This window comes from Trachurus japonicus, chromosome 19 (assembly GCF_045865225.1).
Source record: "Trachurus japonicus isolate A0001 chromosome 19, Traja_1.0".
NCBI classification, from domain to species: Eukaryota; Metazoa; Chordata; class Actinopteri; order Carangiformes; family Carangidae; genus Trachurus; species Trachurus japonicus.
Window position 1 is genome coordinate 4,924,979 of NC_140925.1, and position 26,014 is coordinate 4,950,992.

The 26,014-nt window shown below is 42.1% G+C and overlaps 2 protein-coding genes and 1 long non-coding RNA gene across 3 annotated transcripts; 1 reads left to right on the forward strand and 2 right to left on the reverse strand.

Annotated features, from left to right (window-relative positions):
• The first annotated feature begins 285 nt into the window (after positions 1–285).
• Positions 286–8,865, forward strand: LOC146967204 (uncharacterized). Its single transcript, XR_015034390.1, has 3 exons — positions 286–347; positions 2,228–2,341; positions 8,825–8,865. It is a non-coding gene; the product is annotated as an uncharacterized LOC146967204 (long non-coding RNA).
• A 2,002-nt stretch (positions 8,866–10,867) lies between these two features.
• On the reverse strand, positions 10,868–12,527 carry hoxb1b (homeobox B1b). The gene is made up of 2 exons (XM_085761011.1): positions 11,613–12,527; positions 10,868–11,184 (listed from the first exon to the last, which is right to left on the reverse strand). Exons 1-2 carry the CDS (start codon positions 12,181–12,183, stop codon positions 10,868–10,870), a joined length of 888 nt encoding a protein of 295 aa, XP_085617137.1. The 5' UTR covers positions 12,184–12,527.
• Positions 12,528–14,277: 1,750 nt separating this feature from the next.
• Positions 14,278–17,207, reverse strand: LOC146967206 (uncharacterized). Its single transcript, XM_085761487.1, has 2 exons — positions 16,918–17,207; positions 14,278–14,997 (listed from the first exon to the last, which is right to left on the reverse strand). Exons 1-2 carry the CDS (start codon positions 17,135–17,137, stop codon positions 14,402–14,404), a joined length of 816 nt encoding a protein of 271 aa, XP_085617613.1. The 5' UTR covers positions 17,138–17,207; the 3' UTR covers positions 14,278–14,401.
• Positions 17,208–26,014: the final 8,807 nt, after the last annotated feature.

A 26,014-nucleotide genomic window follows, 5' to 3' on the forward strand; every position in this document is an offset into this window, starting at 1 on the left:
TCCTTTGTAATAGTTGGCCGAATACAGCAATTTAAAGTCACAATCTTCCAGTAAATACCCACTACTCCCCCTCTCATGTCGCTTTTCAAGTTTCTTTTCGTTTTTTACGAAAGCAAGTGCTGTGCTCGCTAAACCTGTCCCGACACCCATGGCCTGTTGTAGCTAACAGCCGATGATTAACTTAGCCGTTATTTAGCCTGTTGTAGCTAACAGCCGTAAATCGGCCGTTTAGCCTGCTAAAGCAAACAGACGTTAATTAGGCGTTATTTAGCTAGCATAGTTAACTAGCTTGTTTAACGTTAACCGGGCCTGTGAACCGACACGTCTCAAATCACCAGCAAACATGAGTAAGTTCGTTTATTTACCACATCAATCGATAATATTTGAATAACTTTGGTTTTAAATGTGGTTTTATTTGATTGTACACTCACCTTACTTTGACTTATTACGTTCTGCCGTGATTTACGGGTAAATGAGTGAATGTGTGTGGGCGTTGCGTTCAAGTACTCACAGTCGCCCACTGGGTTAATGACGCTGTGAAGTCGTAAATCAGCATGTTTTCTGGAAAAACACGGTAAAAATTCGATTTTAATGTGTTTTTATTTTATTATGTGTTGACTATATGCTGTCTGTCTCGCGACTTTACTGTCACAAAGTAACAAACAGTGCACTAAACCGTCTTTTTTTTGTCTTATTTTGAAAAGGCTTCCGTTTTATGAGTGCGCTGCGTTCAAGTACTCACGATATCCGCCACGTTTAATGATGATGTTGTAACATGGTAACTGGGGCAGACAAACTGTGGTCATTATGGCAAAGGTAGAAATTAATTTTTAAACATGTTTTTAATTTGTGGTGCACTACTAGCCTACTCATATTGTCCTAAGTGGTTTGGGTAAATGCTGCTTTCAGGTGCTTAACATTTTACAAGTTGCAGCCTAGTGATGATTTTACTAAAAAATAATAACCTGTAACGTTGAAATCCGGTGGCATAAAGTGCTTTATGTTTAAAGATTAGTAAATAAATAAATACAAATCATAGGAATACAGCCGATGTTTTATCAAGGGCATGCAGAAATTACTAAATCAGATTTTCAGATGGTTAAACATCATCTTCACCCTAAATTGCACATCTTGTCAAAGTGGGTATCTTTTTTTCTTTTCTTTTCTTTTTTTTTACTGTTCAAATTAGAGTATTCGCCACATTTGATGGGCCTTTGATTGAAGCTGAAAAAGTAATTAGGCTATTTCTGACAACACATGAATGCAGCATCACTAAATTGGTCCCTCACTATATGTGACAGCCAGGCCATGGATGAATGGTTTATATTACCAGCAGAGGGTGAACAGCAGTAGGAGCCATGGGCTGGGCTTTCTCTGTATATACAGCTACACAATTGACATGTGTAGAGGAGGCAGTGGTAGATGTAGTAATACAAACAGAAACAGTGGTGGGCCTCTCTATCGCCTTATTGATCCTGTATTACTGAAACACAGCGAGGAAAGCCATTAACTAACCAAGGCTCAATCAGACACGGCTCACATCAACAACAGAATACACCGGATAATAATTAGAGAGCACATGTTGGCCTTATGTTATATTTCGCTGACAGGTTAAAATACGCAGCCTGTATTCATCACACACACACATACACATTATACTGCACAGACCGGCCTTAGTATTTAAAAAGAAATGGGTTTTTGTGCAATATTTTTGCTTTATATCTGAGTTAAAATTAAATTAAATGCTTACTTTTATAAATTTCATGCAGACTTTAACATTTTTATGAATTTTATTCAGATATTTCAAAGATATGTAAAACATATAGGCTACTGTATTGCAAGTTGATCTCAAATTGTGTGTGTGACCCTTCTGTTAAGGACTGCAGCGAACAATTAATTTATCAATTAATCATGTGGTGTATGGCATTTTGTGCACCTGCAACACCAAAACCTTAAAATGTTCTATATTTTTTTATCATTTAAAAGCAATGAAAATGGCAAATCCTGACATTTGAGAAGCTGTAAAACAATAAATATTTGGCATTTTTGCTTGAAAATGATGAACCCATGAAAATATTTCCAGATTTATTTTCTTCTGTCCAGCTCTTTTGCATTTTCACTGTTAGATAAAAAATTGATTTTTTTCCCCTCAGAAATTAACATCAGTTTCTTTTAATGATTTTCAGTATTTCTGATGACGCTCTCCTTCCCTGTCTCTTCTCTACAGGAAGCCTGTGGGGTCAGGGCGAGTTGAATCTCATGTCAGGATTGTCCCCACGTTGACCTGCGGCTGACTTGCCCCCCCCCCCCCCCAAGCCAAAAAGAAGAAGCCCCTGTGAAGGTAAGAGGAACTGGGGGTCCCCTCCCCTGGAAAAGAGGTTCCCTCCCCTTGACAGCTCCACAGAGCCGCAGCCACCTGCCTGCTGGGCCGGCCCCATATGAAAAGGGAAGCTCTTTGTAATCCGACGGGGATTACACCACCCAACAATGCAGCGCTGAAAGAGCGACAAAAGCCCTGTATCAAACGCCGCTGAGGTGGGGGGGCGGGAGGAGGGGGGGCAGGCAAGGCTATGATCTCCCACTACTACCAACACTGACTCCTCCGCCACCTCTCATCTCCCCAAGAGGCGACCCCCCCCCCCCCTCCTCCTCCTCTTTTAGCATTCGCTGCCTCTGTCCTCCTCCTGCCCTCTCATCTCTAGGATCTGGCCTTTTATCAGCGCATTCCTTTTCATTTGCATTGCAGTGTGGGGAGGGACAGCGGGTCTCTCTGATCTGATAGAGCCAGGAGAGAGAGAGAGTCAGGAGGATCCTCAGGGCGCGCGCGCGTGTGTGTGTCCTGCAAACACACACACACACACACACATTGCATTCTCCAGATAGGCTCAGTCCAGAAGGACAAATAAGTGAATCGCCCGTCCCTGTCTTTCAGGCTCGATTTGTTTTTAGAAAAAGAAGTTGTTTTTGCACAAAAATGAGTTCCTAATTCCTAAGATTCAAGATTCAAGTTTGACTTTATTGTGATTGTATCAGAGATATATACAGTACAACGAAATTTACGAGTGCTTCTTCTCGTGTGCTCAAGGCAAAAAAGAGAACTCACAACACTGTCTTCTCCCGAAATAGAAAATATATTTATTCAAGGGCTACATATATTAAAAGAGACAACGTTTCGAGTGACTGGCTCTTCGTCAGGTCAAAGATTATTATAAGAGAAAGAAAAACATTCAAATAACGCAGCAGCCATTCAGCAGCCATTCAGCAGACATGTGAATGAATAGTTTTAAAAGAAAAAATTACAAAAGAGTCAAAGTCAGCTTGCACATTGCCCATGAGATAAAGGATATAGAGATGGCTGCACAGGTGAGAGGTTTATTGTCCATCGAGGGTGTGGATTGCTGTGGGAAAGAAACTGTTCTTCAGTTAAAATTGTGTTTTTAATAAAAAAGAAAAGATCTCAAGATGCAGATTAAACTTTAAAGCCTTGTCATAAATCACCCTGTTAATGAATAGCTGTCACCCCCCCCCACCTCTTATATAGCAAACATGTGAAGTTGACGCTTTAATTGAAACACGTCACTGCAAATTCACACCCTCAAAGACAGAAAGAAAGAAAGAAAAAAGGTGTTTGACCTGATTTCTTTAAGGGTTCTGTTTGTAAAAGAGGTTTAGTTTACTTTTCGGATTTCCTCACTCAGAATCATTGTGTTTGTTGTCGACCGACCCTGGTGCTCAAACACACACGCACACATACACAGGTTTGCAGGAGGCCTTTGGAGGCGGCGAGGTAAAAAAAAAAGAAAGAAGTGATGATAGATTGAGGACACAAAAGACGGAGGAGCAAATGTGTTGCGCTAAATCTACAACCTTCACTCAGCCTCACATTGACTGACTCCACCAGGAGGAGGAGGAGGGAGGGGGTGTGTGGGGGGAGAGGGGTGGGTGGTTACCTCAGCTTGTAGTCAAATCAATGTTAGCCCTGAGAGCATTGAATAGAAAATCATTCAAATTGTATTATGTTAGGATATATGAGCCATTTCAAAATATTAATTCAGCATTATTTGAGGTGTCTGTTAAAGGAGAGCAGTTACAGCTGCAGCGACGGCGGTGGCGGCGGCGGCGGCGGCGGTGTCGACTCCTCCGCTGAGTGATTACACGCCTCTATTACACGTGATATATGAATGCATGAGAGGGAGCGATTCTTCATTTCCCCGAGACTTTGTCCCCAGGGGCGGTAGTTAAAGAAGAATCTATGAATTACCACCACCACCACCGCTGGAACAACTGGCCCCCGTCAGGAGGAGAGAGAGAGAGAGAGAGAGGAAGAGGAAGAAGAGGGGGAAAAAGAGGAAGTGCGGCTCTATTGATAGTAGTAGTAGTGGTGGTGGGTATAGTATTATGGGATGGAGACTAGGCTGCCTGTCTGAGCCTGTGATCCTGCACACGGCTGCTGCTTCTGCCTCCGTCCAGTTAATTGGAATACAAAGCAGAGCAGGGTCGATGGTGAGGAGGAGGAGGAAGAGGAAGAGGAGGTGTGTGTGTGTGTGTGTTCAGTGTGTGTGTGTGTTTCTGTCTGTCTCCAGCGGCAACACACACTCAACCTTCACTGCTCGCTGGGAATTGACTGGGGAACCAGCGAGCGAGACCGACACACTGTCACTGGTAAAATGAACTGTCACCTTGCATTTCTCAACCTCCTGGCAGCGTCGAATTGGCCGCTTTGAACCATGTGACGTGACACTGATTGAGTTCTGGTCGCCCCCCTCCTCTCCCCCTTCCTCCCCCTTCCTCCCTCCTCCTCCTCTTCCTGGGCTCCAGAGGAAGGAGCTGGTTTAATTTCAAGTGTGCAGCCTCTCCATGCAAAGTATGTATGCAGGGGGTGGTGGGGGTCACATCATTGTCTAAGCGGCGAGCTGCTGCATCTTTTCACAGCGCTCTGCTCTGCTCTCCTCTGCTCTGCTCCTATTCTTCTTCCTCCTCCTCCTCCTCCTTCTCCTCCTCTTCACCACCCCTCATTATTTCATTGTGCTGCTTCGTTACTCTGCCTCTCAGCCAGTCTTGTTTTTCTTACGGCATATAGTCGTGGCGGTCTGACAGGCAACACGGAGGAGGAAAACTATTAGAGGGTTGGGTTTGGTGGTGGTGGGGGGATAAGGGTGGGTAAAGGGGGGGGCTGGGGGGAGCCATTTGGATCCTGGAGGCAATCCCGGGGAGTATTAAGACGTTAACCCTGGCCAAGTCACTTGTCTCTCTCAGTTACTATGCTGATGGAGCGGGGAAAGGAAGGATGCAGTCGCCAAGGCAGAGTGGTGGTGGTGGTGGTGGCGAGGGGGGTGGAGGGGGGGCTTCAGGTCGGCGGCGGCTGCTGCTGCTGCTTCCAGATCCAGTCGAGCCTGACTCTGACTCGGATGGGGGATGGTTGTCAAGAATCTCTGAGGCCGAGCTAAACGGAGAGAGAGAGCGAGACGGTGCCATAACAAAGAAAGAAGAAGAAGAGGGAGAGAGAAAAAAATAACAACAGACACATTGTGGAAATTAAGTTAAAGAGACCGTGAGGAGTTTGCTTTTGGTTATAAAAGAGTCTCATATTAATGTGGATGAATCTACTTGTTAATGGGTCCATTTTCTATAAATATATCATATAGTTATTTTGATGTTATTATTTAGTGGTCGACTCGCCCAGCATTTCCTAGTTTTGGTTTCCCGGATGCTGCCCGGCGGGTCATGGGAATAACGCCGCCGAATCGCTAGTTGGCATCGTTCATGGTCGGAGCTACGACGGTATCTGATCGTCTTCCAACCTCCGACTTTCGTTCTTGATTAATGAAAACATTCTTGGCAAATGTTTTCGCTTTCGTCCATTTTGCGCCGGTCCAAGAATTTCACCATGCGCGCTGAGGCTCATGGGAAATGTAGTGTGAAAATAGCCTCGTAAACCAGCCTCTCGCGGAAGTGCATTTCATTTCATTCCGAGGGAGAGTCTGGCCTCATCCCCATTCTAAGCGTTTGGCCTGAAACCCTCAGAAGGCCGAGCCAATCAGCGTCGCCCGCTGTGATTGACACAGCACGTTGGCCAATCAGGGACCGACTGGTGCAACGCCCCGTCACTACACCAACTTGCTGATTGGCTGAATGGGGTTGTCTGTCAACGCTACTACCAAAGATATTAAACCGTCTTTGCTACTACTCTCGCCCAGCTCCCACCCACCCCAGACGCTTGCAGGGGGGATGAGGCCAGACTCTCCCGAGAAATTAAATGAAATGCATTTCCGCGAGAGGCTAGTGTGAAAACACTTCGCTTTCCAAAACTCCTCTTAGTCACTTTAAAGGTCCAGTGTGTAATATTTGGCAACTTTTATTGTACTTTTATACGGTTTAACCCCCATTTTACATACTGGACCTTTAAAGGAGAGATTTGTGATTTCTCAGGGCTCCAGACTAAATTTTGACCCCCTAATTTAAAATTTTAAGGAGCGCAAGCAAAACCATTTAAAAAGAAATATAACAACACTCAGGTGCCGTGAGTCAGTGTTTCGTCTCTGTAATCACGTCCTCCCTTTCGTACCAGAGATCCTCTCATTATGAACTTTCCGTCACTTAGCACTAGACACTGTATTAGTGGTGAAGGAGGAAATCTCACAGCTCCTCATTTCATGTGTAAAAACATTTTCTAATGTTTGACTAAAGATGGTTTAAAAGGCTCCAGGAGTCAGATTCAGACAGATTACATGGATGTCATTCAAAGATGCATAAAGTTTTATTACAGTGTTCAGGACTCTGGTCGCTCCTCACCATGTGAACAAACACTGTCAGGGGAAACACAAGGAAGGAAACACAGTTTAACTCAGGATTAACTCTGGAAATCATGTTTAATGTTCATGTTGATGCCTGAACTGAGAAATCATGAACCTGCTCTCAACTTCACAAGTGCTGAAAAAGAAGTGATTGATCACATAACATGTAACCAGGGATACTCGATAACTATTAGTAATTATCAGCCAAAACACACAGGTACAATGAGTCAGATGATGACATTTTTTGATGATCTCTATAATTAGACCAACATTGACTTAATTTTGCTCCTTTTGATTTGAAACAATATTAAAGGAATAGTTCAACATTTTGGGAAATTGGCCCATTGCCATAATCCCTATAGTCCTAGCAGTAGGTTGTTACCTGCACATTCACCACGCTATTAGATAATAACAGAACGTTACCAGACAGAGTTGTCTTAGAGGTAAATGCAGATACTGCTTGCTGAAAAACTGTCCCCGACGGGAACGTGCATCAGCGGTTTTACATGAATTTCCCTCTAAAACAACTCAGTCTGGTAACGTTCTGTTATTATCTCATAGCGTGGTGAATGTGCAGGTCACAACTTGTCCACCGAGCGTTTTGGAGTTGTTGGATTGTGTATTTGATGAGTTTGATGAGGGAAACCAAGAAATCCCATGAGCCTCCGTAGTGTAGCTCTGAGCAGCTCGCGGCTCTGCTCCGCCGTTCTAAAAATAGCTTGCACCGACAATTAAAGGTAACGAACCTACTAAACCTAAAACTATAGGGATTATGGCAATGGGCCAATTTGCCAAAATGTTGAACTATCCCTTTAAATTGACAGGACAGTTGAAATTGACAGAAAACAGGGAGAGAGAGAGAGGGAATCGAACCAGGGCCTCTGCAGCGAGGACTATGGGGGGCGCCTGAGCTAAACGATGCCCATTAATCACTATTTTCATTATTGATTGATCTGCAGATTGCCTTTATTATTCCTCATTTTGTGCATAAAACATCAATGTGTTGTGAATTTACAAGTCAGTTTTATTCTGAAAATCCAATATCACAAATTTGTGCGACTTACGACCTGTGATTTGTAAAATAAAACTCCCAAAAAACAGAATCAGTTAATTCCCTCAAACATCTTATTATTTTGTCCCAGAGATGTTCACTCTACGAGACGAATGAAACCTCCACATCGAAGCAGCAAACATTCTGCAGTTTTTAGCTTTTTAAAATGACTGTTCAATCATCAAAATTGCTTCTCATTAATCTTCTACCGATCAACTAATTAATTAGCCGTCTAATCGTTGCGGCTCTAATGAACTGTCCTCCTTTTGTCTGGTGCCAGCTGTTAGTTCTTAGTTGGCAGTATAGTATTTCTTTGGTCGGACACTGTACGCCTGCCTCGGCCTTAATGAAGGTCGCTGGACTGTAAAACAACAACAACAGCAGAGCAGGGAAACAATGATGGGGAAGAAAAAGAAGAAGAAGAAGTGCTAATTGTCTCATTTATTAGATTATTGTTCATATTTCATCATCAGTTCCTCCTGCACAGCTTCAGTCTCTGAGTTTGTCCCAGTGTGACCAGATAAATGGAGTTAACCTACATACTGAAGCTGTGTGTGTGTGTGTGTCTGTGTGTGTGTGTGTGTGTGATACCTGCCAATAGAAATGAGTTGACCACCAACCCCCCGTTCTCCCATGAATACTGTATCTGGTCGTCCTTTGAAGCGGCGGTTTCCTGCAGAGTGACATGCGACAGAGGAACTGGTAGAAAACCCAAGGAAGTGAGCCTGGCAATAGACTTGTAAAAGAGCCTGCAACAACTGCAAACAGCATGGGGTACAAACACACGGTTGACCTCAAAACAAAGTGCAGAGAGAGGTGTGGGTGAGGTGGGGGGGTGAGGGAGGGAGGGAGGCTGCTGTGTGTATTAATAGTGCTGATGATTGTGCAGCGAGGTGATGGAGCTACAGGGTTTCTGATTATTCCTCCTGTGCCTGCATGTGTTGGATTAACCGTCTTCTCTCTTTTCTCCTTGCCCTAGATTTTCCAGCAGAAAGGCAGAAGGTGAAAAACATCCTCCCTCCTCCTCCTCCTCTTCCCTCCGTCCTCCCTCCTCCTCCTCCTCCTCTTCTTCCCCGGCTGAACATCTGTCTCTGTGGCGGTGTTGGCTGCAGCAGCGACTCTGACACCTCCAGATGGAGAGCCCACTGGGAGCGCTGAGGTATTACCTACAGAGATGGGCAGGGATCGCACCTCCAGAGTGAAAGCCCCACACTTGTTCTCTGCACCGTCCCCCTTTTCTTTTCTTTTCTTTTCTTTTCTTTTTGTTTGTCGTTGTTAAATCTGTCACTTTTCGCTCATATCGATTGTCGCCTCCCTGCTCCTCGGCCCTGTGACTCATCTGAAGGAGGGAGAGAAGGAGGAGGTGGTGGTGGTTGTAAAGAAATGCACGACAACAAACCTCTTAGCCCTTTTCTAATTTACAGTAATGGGCCGTATGGTATTTCAACTGTAACTTCTATTCGTGGAAGTGTATTAATTTTTAATATAGTTGTGAGAGAACTGCACACTCATGCAGATATATTTCACATGATTGCTGATTTCCATTTCCTTTGAAACATGTTTTCTCCGAAGCCTAAAACAGTTTAAAGTTGGCACCAACTGCAACACTGGTTAAATGGCCTATAGCAGCATTAAGGCTAAATATTAAAGGCAATACCTGCACACACACACACAAAAAAAAAACACACATACACACACACACAGATCTTTTAAAGCGAGAGCGGCCTGGAGTCGACTCCTCTGAACCACTCTGGTGTCTTGACAGATTGACTCTGCATTCATTTGTTCCTGAACTCTGCGTGAACCTGCAGCTTTAGGAAGAAGGGCACCAACAGGCCGGGGCAGAAACTCTCAGTGTGTGTGTGTGTTGGTTTGAGTGTGTGTGTGTGTGTGTGTGTGTGTGTGTGTGTGTGTGTGTAAACCCAACACCCAGTGCAAATATTGAAACTGCTGCTACCCCCTGAACCCATGGTGGTCAGCTCCGGCAAACGTTTAGACGGAGAGACAGAGAGGTGAAGATGATCAACCTTTAGAATAAATTAAATCTTTTAATATTAAAGCAGAAGTAAGCGATCCGGTGGTTTTGGCTAACTTCCTGTCAGCAGATGGAGTTAGCAGTCCCCGCCCTCGTTCCTACGTCACCACATTCACGCGCATCCCTTGGCTGCACACACAGAGAGGACCGCCCCTTTATGCCGTTCTCTCTCCTCATTGGATAAAGGTTGTAGGATACAAGGAAAGTTTTCTCCTCGGCTTACAGCAGAGCAGAGTGACTGACAGACCCGTGTTTCAGACCAAACACTCTATGTAAGTGATTGCTGTCAGAAGATATAACTATTTAAGACTTATATTAACACAAATATTCCGCTCACTTCTGCTTTAATAAAAATGTTTAAAAGAAAAAACAGCTCCTGTGACGACCGACGACGTGCTGTCAGCTGCATCCGAGCCAGAATTTGGGTAACAAACCTCGGGTGAGACCTGGCTCCCTGGAGTTTGTTGTCATGTTTAGAGCCCCTGGAGGCATCTGGAGGTGAAGAGGTCACCGAGAACCTCCTCATGTCACATTATGCAAGAAGAGACTGTGGTGAAGACTGTTAATGGAGGGAGATGTTGAGTTTAGAGAAGAGACTGGAGAAGAACAGGACTTTTTTTTGTTCATTTTATAAACTTTATTTTTCACTAAAAACATCTCAACACTTGTTGGAAAATACCCTGTAAATAAATAGTGCAAAAACACAACGACACTGAGGAGTTCAGTGCTCAAAACACAACAACACAAAAACCTGGGCTCAAATAGAACAAGACATTTGGATGAACAGACATTTAAAAAAAAAAGAAAGAAAAAAAAAACTTTCCCAGTGTTCAGTTTCAGAAACCAGTGCCCTGTCAGAAGCAGCACGTGCACCCTGTTTATACTTCACAAGTCCAAAAGCAGGTTTCACAGTTTCTCTCTGGAATGAGGAGGTGGTTGGGGGGTGAGGTGGGTGAGTGGGGGCTTGGATATTTTTAAAAAGTCACTTTAAGGCTCAGAGTCTTTTCCCTTGGCCCGTGGGGAGCTGTCAGGCCTCTCCGGTGCCGGTGCCGGTGCCGGTGCCGGTGAGACCTGCAGCACGCCGCCGAGCTTCTCGCGCTTCTTCTGCTTCATCCTGCGGTTCTGGAACCAGATCTTCACCTGCGTCTCGTTGAGCTCCAGGCTGGCGGCGACCTCCACCCGCCGCGCCCGCGTCAGGTACTTGTTGAAGTGGAACTCCTTCTCCAGCTCCGTCAGCTGCTTGGTGGTGAAGTTGGTGCGGATCACGTTGTGCTGACCCGGAACCCCGAACTCGGACAGGACCGCTGCGGAGAGACATGGAGGATGAGTGATGGAGGAGCAGACATGGAGCTAATGAATAATGGAGGGTGGAGATAATATAATACACAGCGTTAGTTCACAAATAATTCTCCACTCAGTTTCTATATGGGCTCTATGCACAGCTCCGCTACTTCCTGAACTTAATGCTGCTCCTTTGTTTCCTGTCTTACATTATTGGACAAACTGATTAATCCAGGTGTGTCCGAGTGGTCACAATGGTCAGACACACCTGGATTAATCAGTTTGTCCAATAATGTAAGACAGGAAACAAAGGAGAAGCATTAAGTTGAGTTCAGGGAGTAGTGGAGCTGTGCATGGTGCTTTTACGCACCGTTTACGCATAGTGATCCGACCTGAGCGCGGTGGCTCATGGGAATTGGGAACTTTAACCCACTCTGGATTATGAACGAACCTGTTTTTGGAGGATTTCTCTTCACTTTCATCCAGTCGAAGGTTTTGGACGGGTCCTCCACGTGCTCCAGCAGCTCCTTGTCCTTGCTCTGGGCCGGTAGCCGTGACGCGTACACATGATGTTGTGTCTCCGGATACTCCTGCTGCTGCCGCTGCTGCTGCTGCTGCTCCCCGGTGCTGCCGAAGTGCAGGTACTGGCCCCCCGGTGCCGGTGCAGGAGCCGAGCTGTCCCCTCCGTAAGGCCCGTGGTGCATGTTGGTTCCCAGCGGCGACACCTGAGCGTGGAGGAAGCTCCGGTCCTGCTCGTACTGGTGGTGTCCGTAGTCCAGCGGGGAGCCGTACATGGAGCTCCCCGCGGAGGAGAACTGCAGGTCCAGGTTGACGTGTGTCTGGTGGTGCAGGGGGAGACTCGGACTCGGGGTCTGGTGCGGCGCAGAGGCCGCGGCGTAACTCTCACTTGTTGCGCACGAGTTGGACGACATGTATCCGTGGTTTAGGTTGTGGTATCCGGCCTTGGCCCCGAAGAGATTCGCTCCCCGGTTGCACACGGGGTAATCTAAGTAGGAGTTCATCCTCTCTCTCTCTCTGTCTCTCTGTGTCTCTCTCTTTGTTTTTGTTTGTTTGTTGAGAAGTGGTCAGCAGCACCGAGCAGTCATTAATCGCTGCTCCCTGTGTGCCCTAACCTTCTAGGTAGTATGTCAAAGCTGTAAAACTGCCTCCCACCCTCATATCACCTTCCTGACACACCATGTGACCCGACTGACGCCCAATAGCGAGCGGCCTGCAGCGCTCCGTCAGGTCCGCAGGCTCGTCCATCAAACGGCTCAACATTTACATGACAAATGCTTCAATCACACCCGCTCATCCATCTGATAAGAACACAAACATCAGGACGGAGCAGCAGCAGCAGCAGCAGCAGCGGCGGCAGAGGCGCTGTTACCTAAAATATATGTCCAACCCCATAATAACTAGAATAAATTCCTATTATAATAACAGCGGCCTCCAGAGAACAGCGTGCGTTATTATCTTTAAAATAATCAAAAGTTACAGCACACACTTAATAAATAATAGAGCCATATGTTATTTTAATTTAAATATTTAAACCCTTTTTTTTAATCTATTACCTATTCCCTTGTTTTTTATTTCTCTTGTGCACAAATTAGATACATTTTCAGGTTAAAAAAGAAAAATGTATGTCATCGAAAACGTGTTTATCCAAAAGTTTGCACTCTGTGTGTGTGAGAGAATGTGTGTGAGTGTGAGTGTGTGTGTTTTGGCTTATTACCAAATGATTTCTGCAGGCTTTAGAGCAGACAGACTCCTGTGAATCAGACGGAGGCAGCGGATCCACTCATCATCCATCACGCCTCTTTCTAAACGCTGACAGCTTGTGTGGCCCAGTTTGCCCATAAAAGAACAAAGACACGTTTAAAGAACCATAAGACGCGTTTTTGTTTCTCTCTCTCTGTCTCTCTCTCTCTCTGGTTTCATAATCTCTCCCTCAGAACCTCTCGGGTCCACACTGATCCACGGTCAGGCCGCTGTAATTAACCAACAGTTCAAGTGCTAATTAGACTTTAACTGGAGAAATGTTTTTTTTTTTTGTTATTGTTGCTATACTTTTGGCTGCTTCACGAGCTCCTATTGTCCACTACAGGCTGATGGATGCTGGATGTTTACTCTGCAGAGGCTCATGGGAAATCTCAGTAAACTGCTTTTTATTTATGTTGCCTGAATAACGACAGAGCAGCATTTAAATTGGAGCCACGCGGGGCTGAATTACAGCGTTTTACTTTACTGAGGAGGCGCATGCGTAAAAAGTGAAGACAACAGGGCAGAAGAAGAATAAATACACTGCAAAAACTCAAAATCTTTTCGAGAATATTTGTATTATTTCTTGTCAAAATGTCTAATTTCTAGTCAAAACTAATCTCTTTCCACTTACATATTGACTCATCACCTGAAAATTAACTTGTTTTGAGATCATTTCCACTTGTTTCAAACAAATTTTCACTTGAAGTAAGTAGAAAAATCTGCCAGTGAAAGGAAATTTTTTTGTGCTTGTAATAAGAAAGAAAAAACTTACTTCACTATCAGATTTTTTAAAGTGAAAATATGCTTGAAAGAAGTAAAAAGTGTCTAATACCAAGCTGCTTTTTATGTGATGAGTCTTATTTTATATATAATGAGATTTGTTTTTGACTAGAAATAAGACAAATATTCTCGGTAAGATTTAGAGTTTTTGCAGTGTAAGAATAAATAGAAATAAATAGGTTAAAGCAGAAGTAAGCGATCCGGTGGTTTTGGCTAACTTCCTGTCAGCCGATGGAGTTAGCGGTCCCCGCCCTCGTCCCTACGTCACCACATTCACGCGCATCCCTTGGCTGCACACACAGAGAGGACCGCCCCTTTATGCCGTTCTCTCTCCTCATTGGATAAAGGTTGTAGGATACAAGGAAAGTTTTCTCCTCGGCTTACAGCAGAGCAGAGTGACTGACAGACCCGTGTTTCAGACCAAACACTCTATATACTGTAAGTGATTGCTGTCGGAAGATATAACTATTCAAGACTTATATTAACACAAACATTCCGCTTACTTCTGCTTTAATGAGACTTGTTTTTGACTAGAAATAAGACAAATATTCTAGGTAAGATTTAGAGTTTTTGTAGTGTAAGAATAAATAGAAATAAATAGGCTAATATTTATATACTGTATTATCATTTCGATAAATAAATAATATAAAATTCATGCACGACAGACAGGTTTTGTCCATAAATGAGAGTTTTTTTCTACAGATGAGTCAGTTTGGGAGCTCGCATGATTCTGTCCTGCGAGAAATATGAGGCGTTCACGTCCACGTCGGACTCATCTGCTGCTGCTGCTGCTGCTGCGTGCGCGTTGTAGTGCGCGTCGAAGTGCGTGAAGCCTGGAGCTGCATATTTGGAGTATTGAGGCGCGTACGGCGGCGGCGGATGGGACGGATGTTGTTGGGACTTGAGGAGAGGAGGAGGAGGAGGAGGAGAGGCCGCCTGGTGGTAGTTATCCCCCCCGCCCAGATGGACATAACCCAGGCTGGACAGAGTGGGGCTGCCCGGGGAGGTAGAGGAGGAGGAGGAGGAGGAGGAGGAGGAGGAGCAGAGGCCCTGTTGTTGCTGCTGCAGCCTCTCGTCCTTCTTCTGCTTCATCCTCCGGTTCTGGAACCAGATCTTGATCTGCCGCTCGTGCAGGTGGAGCAGGCCGGCCATCTCCACGCGCCGCGGCCTGCACAGGTAGCGGCTGAAGTGAAACTCCTTCTCCAGCTCCACCAGCTGCGCGCTCGTGTACGCGGTGCGCGTCCGCTTGGAGGCCGGGGGCGCGCCTGGACTCTTCTCATGGACGGAGGCGTCTGCGTGGAAAAACACAGAGAAACAAGAGAGAGAGAGAGAGAGCAGGAATTAGAGAAGAGGAGGAAGGTTTCTGTGTTTTTTGTTTTTAGCCTATATACAGCTCTGGAAAACCACCTTTACAAATGTTTCTTAAAAGCATCTCTACATGTATGACAGTCATTCTTTTCTTTTCTTTTTTAAACACCAACACAAACACAAACACAACTCATTCTACTTAATGAGACACTGATGAGGTCATCACCTGAACCACATCTGGTTTTATAGGAAGATTAAAAAAAAAACACTGCTGGGATTAAACATCGACATTATCCCACAAAATGATTTATAAACTCTTCCTGAGTTAAAATATTCTTGCTGTGTTGTTTAGGAATGAACATGTTTTCTTTGCATTATTATTATTCAAGGTCTGAAAAGACTTGATATTTTTTGTTATTTTCAGCCAATAAAAGCTTTAAATGACAATCTTTTTATTTCAGTTTTGGGAGAAATGTTGTCGGTTGATAGAATAAAACAAAAAATTTATTTAATTTTACTCAAACACGTACCTATAAATAGTAAAACCAGAGAAACTGATCATTTTGGGAGTGGTCTTCCAGAGCTGTATATATATTATTCATTCGTTATTTTTTTGCCTCTTTTTAAATTCAAGGACATTTCATTTTTATTTTCTATTATCTCCACTTAAACCTCAGTTAAATGAACAGTCCTCATAAATAAATCTATAAATAATAATTACAGCCATATAAAATCAACAGTGTGACAGAAAACAGCCCTTCACTGAGTGTTGACAATAAATCACAGGCTGTGGTCACGTGACTGTGACAGAAAGAAATAAAAATAAAAACTCACGTGGGAACATGAGGATTTAAACACTGACTTTGATTTATGTGTCAGTGAAATGAAGCCAAAATATATTTTTACTCATTTTTAAACAGATTGTTTTTCTTTCTCTAAATCTGCAGCCACTAAAGATAAGAAAGTCCTGATCTGAATAAAATAACATAAACTCATCTTAGATACATTATCAGGATTTAAAGATAAAGATAAACACAACATTTAGGCTATTAAAGTGACATTTCTAGATTAATTATTTCTCCTGAGAACTACTTTATTATTTCTGTCAGTTTAACTGTTTATTTTTTCTTCCCAGAGCACCTGAGCTTTTATTTTGAAAGGGCCTGTGAAAATAAATAAAGCTAGTTGTTGACTCTTCTCCTGCTGCTGCTCTGACCTCCTGAACCCTGGAGGCTCAGATAGAAACTCATGACCAGAGATGGACAGAGTACTCGACCCCAGTACTTGAGTAAGAGTACAAATACTACTGGTCAAAATTTACTCCGTTACAAGTAAAAGTAGCTCAGTCGACATGTTACTCGAGTAAGAGTAAAAAAGTACTTGCTTTTAAAGGTACTTAAGTATCCAAAAGTACATGCTTTTAAATTTACTTTAAGTAAAAGTAAGAGTAAGAGTACATTTCTTATTTTTCACATCAATGAATTACTATATTTTTTTCTAAATGAATTCAAGGAGCTTTTAACTCTTGTTTCTGAGAATGAACTCTTTGAAACCAGCTGCACTGATGTGCTGCTTTTAGGGGTTAGGGTTTCCTTCTCTGACAAACACAGCTTGTGTCCAATAGGATTTTAGAAAAAAAAAAGAAGAGCAGACCTGAAAGTAACCAGTACTTTTCATCCTTCCTAGAAATGAACTCGAGTAAAAGTAAAAATATTTGTCTTGGAAATGTATTCAAGTAAGAGTAATAAGTACCAAAGAAATCTAATACTCAAGTAAAGTACAAATCCTCTGGATATGTAGCCTACTCAAGTAAATTTTCTCCGTTACTGTCCACCACTGGAAATGAAAAGGGGCCTCGTGCACCTTCATCTTCATCATGTCGTCATCATCATACACACCTGAGCTCGAGCTCCTCCTGCCGTGTTTCTGACCCGAGTGTCGTGACTCCTTCATCCAGGGGAAAACCTTCTTGCTCATGAACAACTTCCGGTTCTGGTTCTGGTTCTGGTTCTGCTTCTGCTGCTTCGGCCTCGTGCGCTCTGACGCATCAACGTGCGGGTGATGACGCAGAAGAAACCCGCTGACGTCACGCACAGCCCCGCTGAAGAAGAAGTCCTGCTGCATCTCCTCTTCTTCCTCCTCCTCCTCCTCTTCCTCCACCTTCACCTTTGACCTTCTGACGGAGCGCGAGCCGTCCAAATGTCACATGGCAGGTTTCCAGAAAGCCCCCGCGCGCGCCTCCGGCCCAAAGCTGCAAAAGGATCCAGAGAGAAAAAGAAAAAGAGAAAAAGAGACGGAGACAGAATCAGGGAGGAGACGACACGATCCATCTTCTCAGGTCAATGGTCTGGTGACATGAATGGAAACATAGGAACCCAGAAACCACCACAAAACACCAAAACTGTGCAAAACCTTATTTATAAAACCAGAGGAAATTAAACTATTTTAATATTTACCTTTTCAGTGCAGGATTAAATGGAAACAATAAATAAAACCACAGATATTTAATTATTTGAGCTTTTAAAAAAAAAGCAGCAGTTAAACAATAACAATGGCTCCATAAATAAACAGCGCTGCAGAATTAAAATGCATTTAATATAGGGTAAATATAGGAAATACACACATTATTATTATGATAATGATTGTTGCTGTTTTTTATTATGTGAATAATTGAGCGCCTTTATTCAGTGAACGCATCGTCCTGTCTGTGACGTTTTCAAGAGGGGGAAAAAAAAAATCAAATGTTATATCAGCTCGTGGTGAAAAGCTCATCAATCAGCCTGTAAATAACACAGAACAGAGGCGCTTTGTGCTGCAGCGCGACTGGAGAAGGAGAAGGAGAATAAAAAAAGAATGAGAAACGGAATAATCCCGTCTTCTTCTTCTGAGGCGACGTCTTTAATGAAATTAGATTTAAACTCTCCCTCTTTTTCTCTTTCTCTCTCTCTTCGTCTGATATTAAACAGGACAAAATAATTGAGCAGCAGCAGTTCGCTCCGCAGTCTGGAGGCATGCAGCTTTATGAACTCTGGCTGAACCGCGGCTCCGCTCAGCCTCGTAAATCATAAAGACACATAACCCAGTCCGACTCACTCCGAGGCTGCTGCTGCTGCTGCCTCACCCTCACCTTCCTCCCCCCTCCTCCTCCTCCTCCTCCTCCTTCTCCCCCCCTCCTCACCTCCAGTCTGTCCGCTCCGAAATAACACCAACAACAACAACAACAAAACAAACAAACACTCACCTTTGTCAAAAAATTATAATCCGTGCAGAGGACGCAGAGGCTCTCTCCCTCTTTCTCTCTCTCTCTCTCTCTCCCCCTTTCTTTCTCTCGGTGCTGGGTGATGATGATGATGGTGGTGGAGGAGGAAGAAGAAGAGGAGGAGGAGGAGGTGATGTGGCTTCAGAGAGAGAGAGAGAGAGAAGGAGAGAGGGGAAGAGGGAGGGGGGCAGAGTGGACAGTGTTTCTGCAGCAGCTTTACACACAATGTTATAGACTCTGTGCATGTAAAAAAAAAAACCTCTTTCGTGCAAATCATGCAACCTCAGATTCATACATGGAGGAAGGGGAGGGGGAGGGAGGAGGAGGGGGGAGGGGGGGAGTGGAGTTCCTCTACATCTTTATGACAATTAGAGCTGAATGAGGATCCAGAGGCATTAAGGTGGAATTAAGGTGGAATGTTTTGGCACTGGACTCCCCCCCCTTTATTTTAAGTGGATTTAGATAAGGGGGAAATGGTTTGTTAAGAAGACCCCCACTACCCACCTCCTCCTCCTCTCCCTCCTCCTCCTCCTCTCCCTCCTCTTCCACCATGACACCACCCAAAAGCTGCTATTTTTAACATGACTCCCTGAAGCAGTTTTTTTGCACGCGCACACACACACACACACACACACACACACACACACACACATTGGGAACGAGTCCAGAGCTGAGAGAATAAATTAAAACGTCCAGTTTCGGACCGAGGCCAAAGGACCAGACAACAGAAACCTCAGGATCAGGATTTAGTCTGAACCCGTTTTGTTATTAAAGAAAGAAAGAAAGAAAAATAAAAGAAAGAAAGAAAGAAAACATACACAGTGTTATAATTTGAGGCTGTAATAATGAGGCCCGATGAGATGATGATGATGATGACGTTGTTCTTGTTGTTTTTGGTTGATCGATAATCGGCTCCTCTTTGATCACTCACCGTGTGATCGAGCTCGTGCAGGTGGTTTAATATTTAACTGATCTGACCCTTTGATCTCTGAGCCGCGAAATGTGACGGAAAACCCGCTCACGTGCCAAAATAACTAGAGAGAGAGAGAGAAGCTGCAGGTGTCACTTTATCAGAAACACTTGATAGGCTACACTCAGGTCCTGTTGGAACAAACTAAAAACATGTTCATTCATTTATACTTGAACTGTAAAACTCAGGTTCAACAGGAAATAACAAAATAGCCTACAACTCATGTGTATTTATAAGTCTGAGTTTTACTAGTCCTACATTGTACTCCCTGTGTGTATTTCCATTTTAAGCCAAATTTGTAATTTTACATTAATTCATCTACAGTTCAGCGATAACTGAACTATTTAGTATTTATAGTATTTGTAAGTTATAATGGGTTTTCTATATAAATTCTTTATTCATGAAGTGTTTTATTAAAACTTCTCCACAAGAAGGAAAATAACTCATATTGTCTCCACAACGACCAACAACAGCAGTTAAATGCAGTTGTCTGAAAAGGAAATAAAATAACAAAAGAAACTGTCACTTGTACGTTTAGAGGCTCCAAGTTGGAGGGAGTTACTTCCTGTCAGTTTTTCCATTTCCTTTCATTCAGCCACAGTTCAGAGGTCAACACTCAACTTATAACGTAGCCTATAACTTAAGGTAAATCATGTTCTCTGTGTAAAAGAATTAATAAAAAGCATTACTAAAATATTTAAATGTTTATATTTGCAGTTAAAACCTCTCAACAGGAAGTAAAATAACAATAAAACTTTCTCCAGTGACTCACTGAGACGACAGCAACAACAGACGTGTTCATTATTGAATCTGATACTTTTAATCTGATTTTAAATACAAAATGAATTTTATTTATATATAGTATGTTTACATGTGGTCAATAATCTGAACACTGCAGTCGCCACAGAATAAGTCAACAATGTGAGGGTGAAGACCATGAGCTGTGGCCTAAAGCTCAGGAACCGTCCAGTGTCAGTGGAGACTATTCAGTTTATATGGAGACTGCAGTTTGTGTTGAAGTGAAGATGTGTTTTCACTGAGAAAACTAATTCAGGTGGACTTAGAAACTACAGATATAAACATAAGTAAAGTAAAAGTCATTATAAATGATAATGTATAATTGGATTATTTATTTATTTATGTGCATTTATGACTTTAATGTATCAGTGTGTCTCTAGTTTTAACCACTGCTGATCATTCAATTCAATTAATCTATAATAACATCATAATTAGTTTGTTTTATTCTATATTTTCAATTTATCTGAAAATAAATGATCAAATAAATGTAATGGAGTAAAACAAAATAGAAGTTTTGTGTGTGTGTGTTGAGCTGCATCATTCTTCACTCTCTGTCTGATCTGTGATGGACACACACACACACACACACACACACACACACACAGGCCGCTGACTAAACGCTGCTCTGAACCTGCTCCTGTCAATTAAGCTGCAGGAGCCACGTGTCCACAGCAGCAGATGAATGTCTCCGGATCAATATGGAGTCAGAGCGAATGAATCAACATGAATAAATAAACACACACACTCATGTTCAATAGAAATAGAAAAGAAAAGACTGATTTATGACTCAAAAGCCTCTTCAGTCATAAAGAAAAGTTCACTTCCCACAACATTAAAAGTCATAAACAGTTAATAAAACATCAGATCCAGATGTTTAGCAACCTCAAACACTCAGTTTGTCTCAATACGTTTCATCTAAACAACTTAAAATGTCTTTTTATCTCATTTAAACCACATCACACATCATCAAGTTGGTCTCCTGCCCATAAATATTAATCAGAGTCCAATTTAACTTTCTGACTTGTATGAAAAATATATTAATAAATACAAAAACAAACTTAAACTCACTTGTTTGGACGTCATTATTATTATCATCCTCTCCGTCTGTTGGTGTCCGGTCCTCTGCTCACGTTTCCCTGAGCCCAAAAGAGTCAAACTCCTCCTCGGTGCTCGGTCGCTGAAAAGCCGCTTTGGGGGGTTGGTGGGGGGGAGGACGTGATAAATGGGCGCCAGGGGACAATGGACGCATTCACGGTCCCGTCCTGCAACTTTCACAGATGTCATATCCTCCAACAATGTGCAGCCACATTCACATTCTCCCTTTGGAAAAACACACGTTCAACTTTTACGCACTTTACGCACAGGCCTAAAAAAAAAAAAACCTGTCCAAACTTTCTCCACACAGCTGAATTTATTCAAAAATGTAATAAAAATAAAAAAGAATATTGTTCGTATATAATTTACAATATTATATAATTTATAATGCAACTTTTCCCGCCGTGGAGGTGAAGCGTCATCACCTACATACTCCCCAAGAGGCGAATTTGTGGCTGCTGCTGATGTTACACAAATTCGGATCTACAGGGTGGATATAGATGACAGGTCATCGGCCACAGCAGCAATCTAATTAAACATGCAGATGTCCAGATATTTATTATAATAATATTAATAATAGTACATTCACATTTGAGAGTGCAAGAGCTTCTCCTGCACTTTCACTTTGAAACATGCAACAGTTTTTATATCTGCTCCTTATAAATGTAAAAATCAATAATAAATAAAGGCCCTTTAATCCACTAAATCTGCCGTTATGAATGTTAATAAGTCATTAATAGTTGCTATAAATGTTTAAAAAAAAAAAGAGGGGGGGAGGGGGTAATCACCAAATCTGTCATTATAAATGTTAATAAGCCAATAATAGCTGTTATAAATGCTAATATATCATCAATAAATGGCTGTATAATGATCAGTTCTGTAGTTTATAAATGGTAATAAGTCAGTGTATCGTAGAAATAAGCTTCTCTCTCTTTCTGGCCTCTGTAAAGTATCAGCCAATGATTTTATTAATCATTAATAAAGATATTAGAAGAAAGTAGAATAAAAGATAATAAAACACTTTGCTCCAGAGTTTTATAACCTGCTGCATATTATAGGCTCAGCTTCATATAGATAGATAGATAGATAGATAGATAGATAGATAGATAGATAGATAGATAGATAGATAGATAGATAGATAGATAGATAGATAGAAATAAAAGCAGAGGTAATACTATATCTAAATATACTGTAGCTCCGTGTTTCCTGTGAGTGATACATTATTAAATATGACATTTAATCCAGATTTATCATTATTCTGGTTTAACTTCTTTATATAGGCCAAGGTTGGTTCAGTCCAGTTTTATAAAAGGTCACGATGATGATGAATCATGAGAAAAATATAATTTATATTACATAAAGAAGAATTTGTCTTTATTTTTGAATGTTTATGCTGAAGAATTTAAAATATTTTATAGCTAAACGTATGAAGCTCTGTTAGAAGCTCAGTGAGTTTCCTCAGAGGTCAAACGGTGAAGGAGGTCGTTCTCATGTTGTTTTAATGTAAAAAAAAAAAATTTTTAAAAGCAGCAAAATGCCACTGAACCGAGACAAAACTCGTGAACACGCGGAGTGACGCGGTGTTTTTCTGGGCTCTGCTCTCTAACCTGACCCCCCCTCAACCCCCTCCTCCTCCTCTTCCCTCTATCATAAGAGGAGCAGGAGGATAAAAACCATCCATCATCCCGCCGACCGGTCTGAGGCGCCCTCTGCTGGAGCAACAGCTGCACCGCACACACTCTGTCTAACACACACACTGTCTAACATACACACACACACACACACACACACACACACACACACACACACACACAAGCTGCCAGATGTTGAGCATCTATGACAGAACAAACTGGTTCAAGGTGACATCAGAGCTCTGTGATGAAGCTGATCTCCAGCGTGAAGAGGTTTAACACGACGAGGCTTTTTATTTTTTTATTTTTTTATTATTGACGCAGCTTCACTGTTAAATAAATAAAGTTTCCTCTTTTAGATTCAATGTAATAATTTATTATTAATTAACTGAGCTAAATCAGAGTTCAAATAGATTTTTAATTTCACTGTCGAATCAGTTTGTGGTTAAAATATAGGATTTTTATGCTGTTTAACTTTTATAATTCACTGAGATTCCTGCTTCACTTTCTACAAACTTGACTTTTAACTCAGATCTGGAACTGGATCTCTTGTTTCAGCTACATAGGATGAATAAAAAAGCTCGTATAGAGTCTAAACTCGGTGGTTTTCTGCCTCCTGAGTCGCTGGTGACGGTGCAAAGTGCAGCATGAACCGTCTCCTGACCCAGAGATGATCCCTCCGCACGCCGCCATGAATAATGCATGAGATCCGGGTACAGATTACCCCCTTATCAATATGCAATACTCATTACGCTGCTTAAATTGCCACTTAATAGTTATGAATATGTGGAAAATGTCTGGGACCCATATAGAAGCTGCAGGCCCCCACCAACCCCCATCTCCTCTCCTCTCCTCCTCTGCTTTAACTTCTCCACCTGAGAAGAGTTTAAAGAGACTTTAGAAAAATAGTGCACAGAGTCTGATGCTTTTATGTTTTTAGTTTCGTGCAGCTGATGTGAGCGCGATGGGGTGAAGCTCTTTATGCAGCAGCAGTGAAGCCCCCGTGTGTGTGTGTGTGTGTGTGTGTGTGTGTGTGTGTGTGTGTGTGTGTGTGTGTGTGTGTGTGTGTGTGTGTGTGTGTGTGTGTGTGTGTGTGTGTGTGTGTGTGTGTGTGTCCGCGACTTCACCTTTGGCCGCGCGGTGACTGGACACATGAGGATAAATCACTCCGCTGCTCTGCTCAAGTTCGTGTCGTGGTGGCAGCAGCTTCTCTTCTTTAAACCCTAAAACATTTTATTATTTTTATTATAAAATAAAACTATTTGTGTTTATTTATCCTTATAGGAGAATCTCTGATCAAGTATCTCCAGCTGCTGATTCAGGACGAGGCCTGTGAACGCAACACCACGCAGCGTCTAACATAGATACTTTTATTATAAGAAATATATTTTTTTAAAGAAGGTGAACTAATAAGATTAAAAAAGTGGAATAAAATCTATTCCAGGTTTTTTTTTTTTGTCTTTTTTTAGAATCTGGACTCACAGCTAAATAAAAACTACATTTAAACTGCTTTAAGTTCAAATATAGCAGCCACAGTTTGCTTATTTCTAATAAGAATATTTTATTATTTTTATTCTAAGGCTCCAGTGTGTGAGGGTTTTGCGCCTGTGAGTGGACACCACTCCACGTCCAGCCTCTCCAGTCCCGTCCACGCTGTTAAAGCCGTCACTCTCATTCAAGGTTGTGAATTATATAGAACATTGTCTACTCCCCAAAACCATAAAACCAACTTTATGGACCTCACGTGACTTTTCACAGTCTGTAAGTAATATAGGCCTATACGATCTTTGGTAAGGGGGGATTTTTTACCAACTTCAGCCCTGTCTATAGTAGTATACCTGTAGGCCAAAGGCTCTCTTTACTTTTTTATATTTTTTTAATCATTAGCAGCTTATTGTTAATTTTTTATTTTATATTTTTTTCCAAAGGGGGATTTTATCGCCATGCAACTTCTCTTACGAGCCAAACGCGCATTTCGCTGCCCAGAGGTCAGAGCAGGTAAGTTTTTAAAAACTCTTCTCTTTCACTGTCTCTGCTTCTTTATATTTATATTATATAATACAATAAATATAAAGTTAAACAACCAGCAGACCAACAACAGCAGCAACAACAACAAAGACTCCAGGTTAATCATTAATAATAACAACCAGTCACAACTTATGAGCGCCTGCAGCTGCACTTTTTCCTACTTTTACACCCTCCGCCCGGTGTGTGTGTGTGTATGAAAGTGTGTATGTGTGTGTGTGTTTCTGCTTCTATCTCTACTTGACAACACAGTCGAGTCGAGACACGTTCAAAGCGATTGAGAGAAACTTTTATTTTCCAAGCGCTATGAGTTCACTTACAAATACAAAAAGCTTATTGGCGAAAAGAAGCTCACATCACTGCCTATCCACAGAATAACCCTCTGCACTAAAAATTGATCACATTGACAGGTTGAATACATTTGCATTGCTCATAATTAGTTCTAAACAATAATAATAATAATATAATAATAATAACCATAATCATAATAATCATAGATGCACAGAATCTCCTAGAGCTACACGTTGGCTTTGTTTATGAAAGTTTTCTGGATGTGGCCACGAAGAGAAAAGTTTACACTAAAGCGCTTTTTGAATGGCCCCGGGTTTAACATTATACATTATACATTCAATGAAGAGCAGCATGTGGTTTGGAAACTTTACTTTTTTCTTGTTTTTTGTTCTTTTCTGTAACTGTACAATGATTTTTTTTTTTTTTTTTAATTTATTTATCATTATTATTATTTACTTTTCTTTCTTTCTTTCTTTCTTTCTTTTTTTTTTACTCCTGTTGGACCGTGAAGTTACAATAATAATAATAAAGAGCTCGAGTTATTTAAACACCTTCAAGATAAAGAGATAAAGAGCAGGACAGTTAATATAACACCCCCTCCCACCCTCCACCCACCTTACCTTTACCTTCACCTCCACCCCCCCAGGAATGATATTTACATCTTTTTCTTTTTCTTCCATCTAACTACATCATAGTAACAACAGTATAACAGTAAACTAAAAAAAAAATGGCATGTTAACACCACAGGATACTTCTTCTTCTATCACAATAGCATGCTGAAGGTGCTGCGCTGTCAAGAGCTTGTACAGTACTCATGGATTCTTTCTTTTTCTTTAATTATTCCTCTTTTTTTATTATTATTTTTTCTTTTACTTTACTTTACTTCCCTCTCCCTCCCCCAAAAAACAAAACAAAAAAACAATCAAAAAACA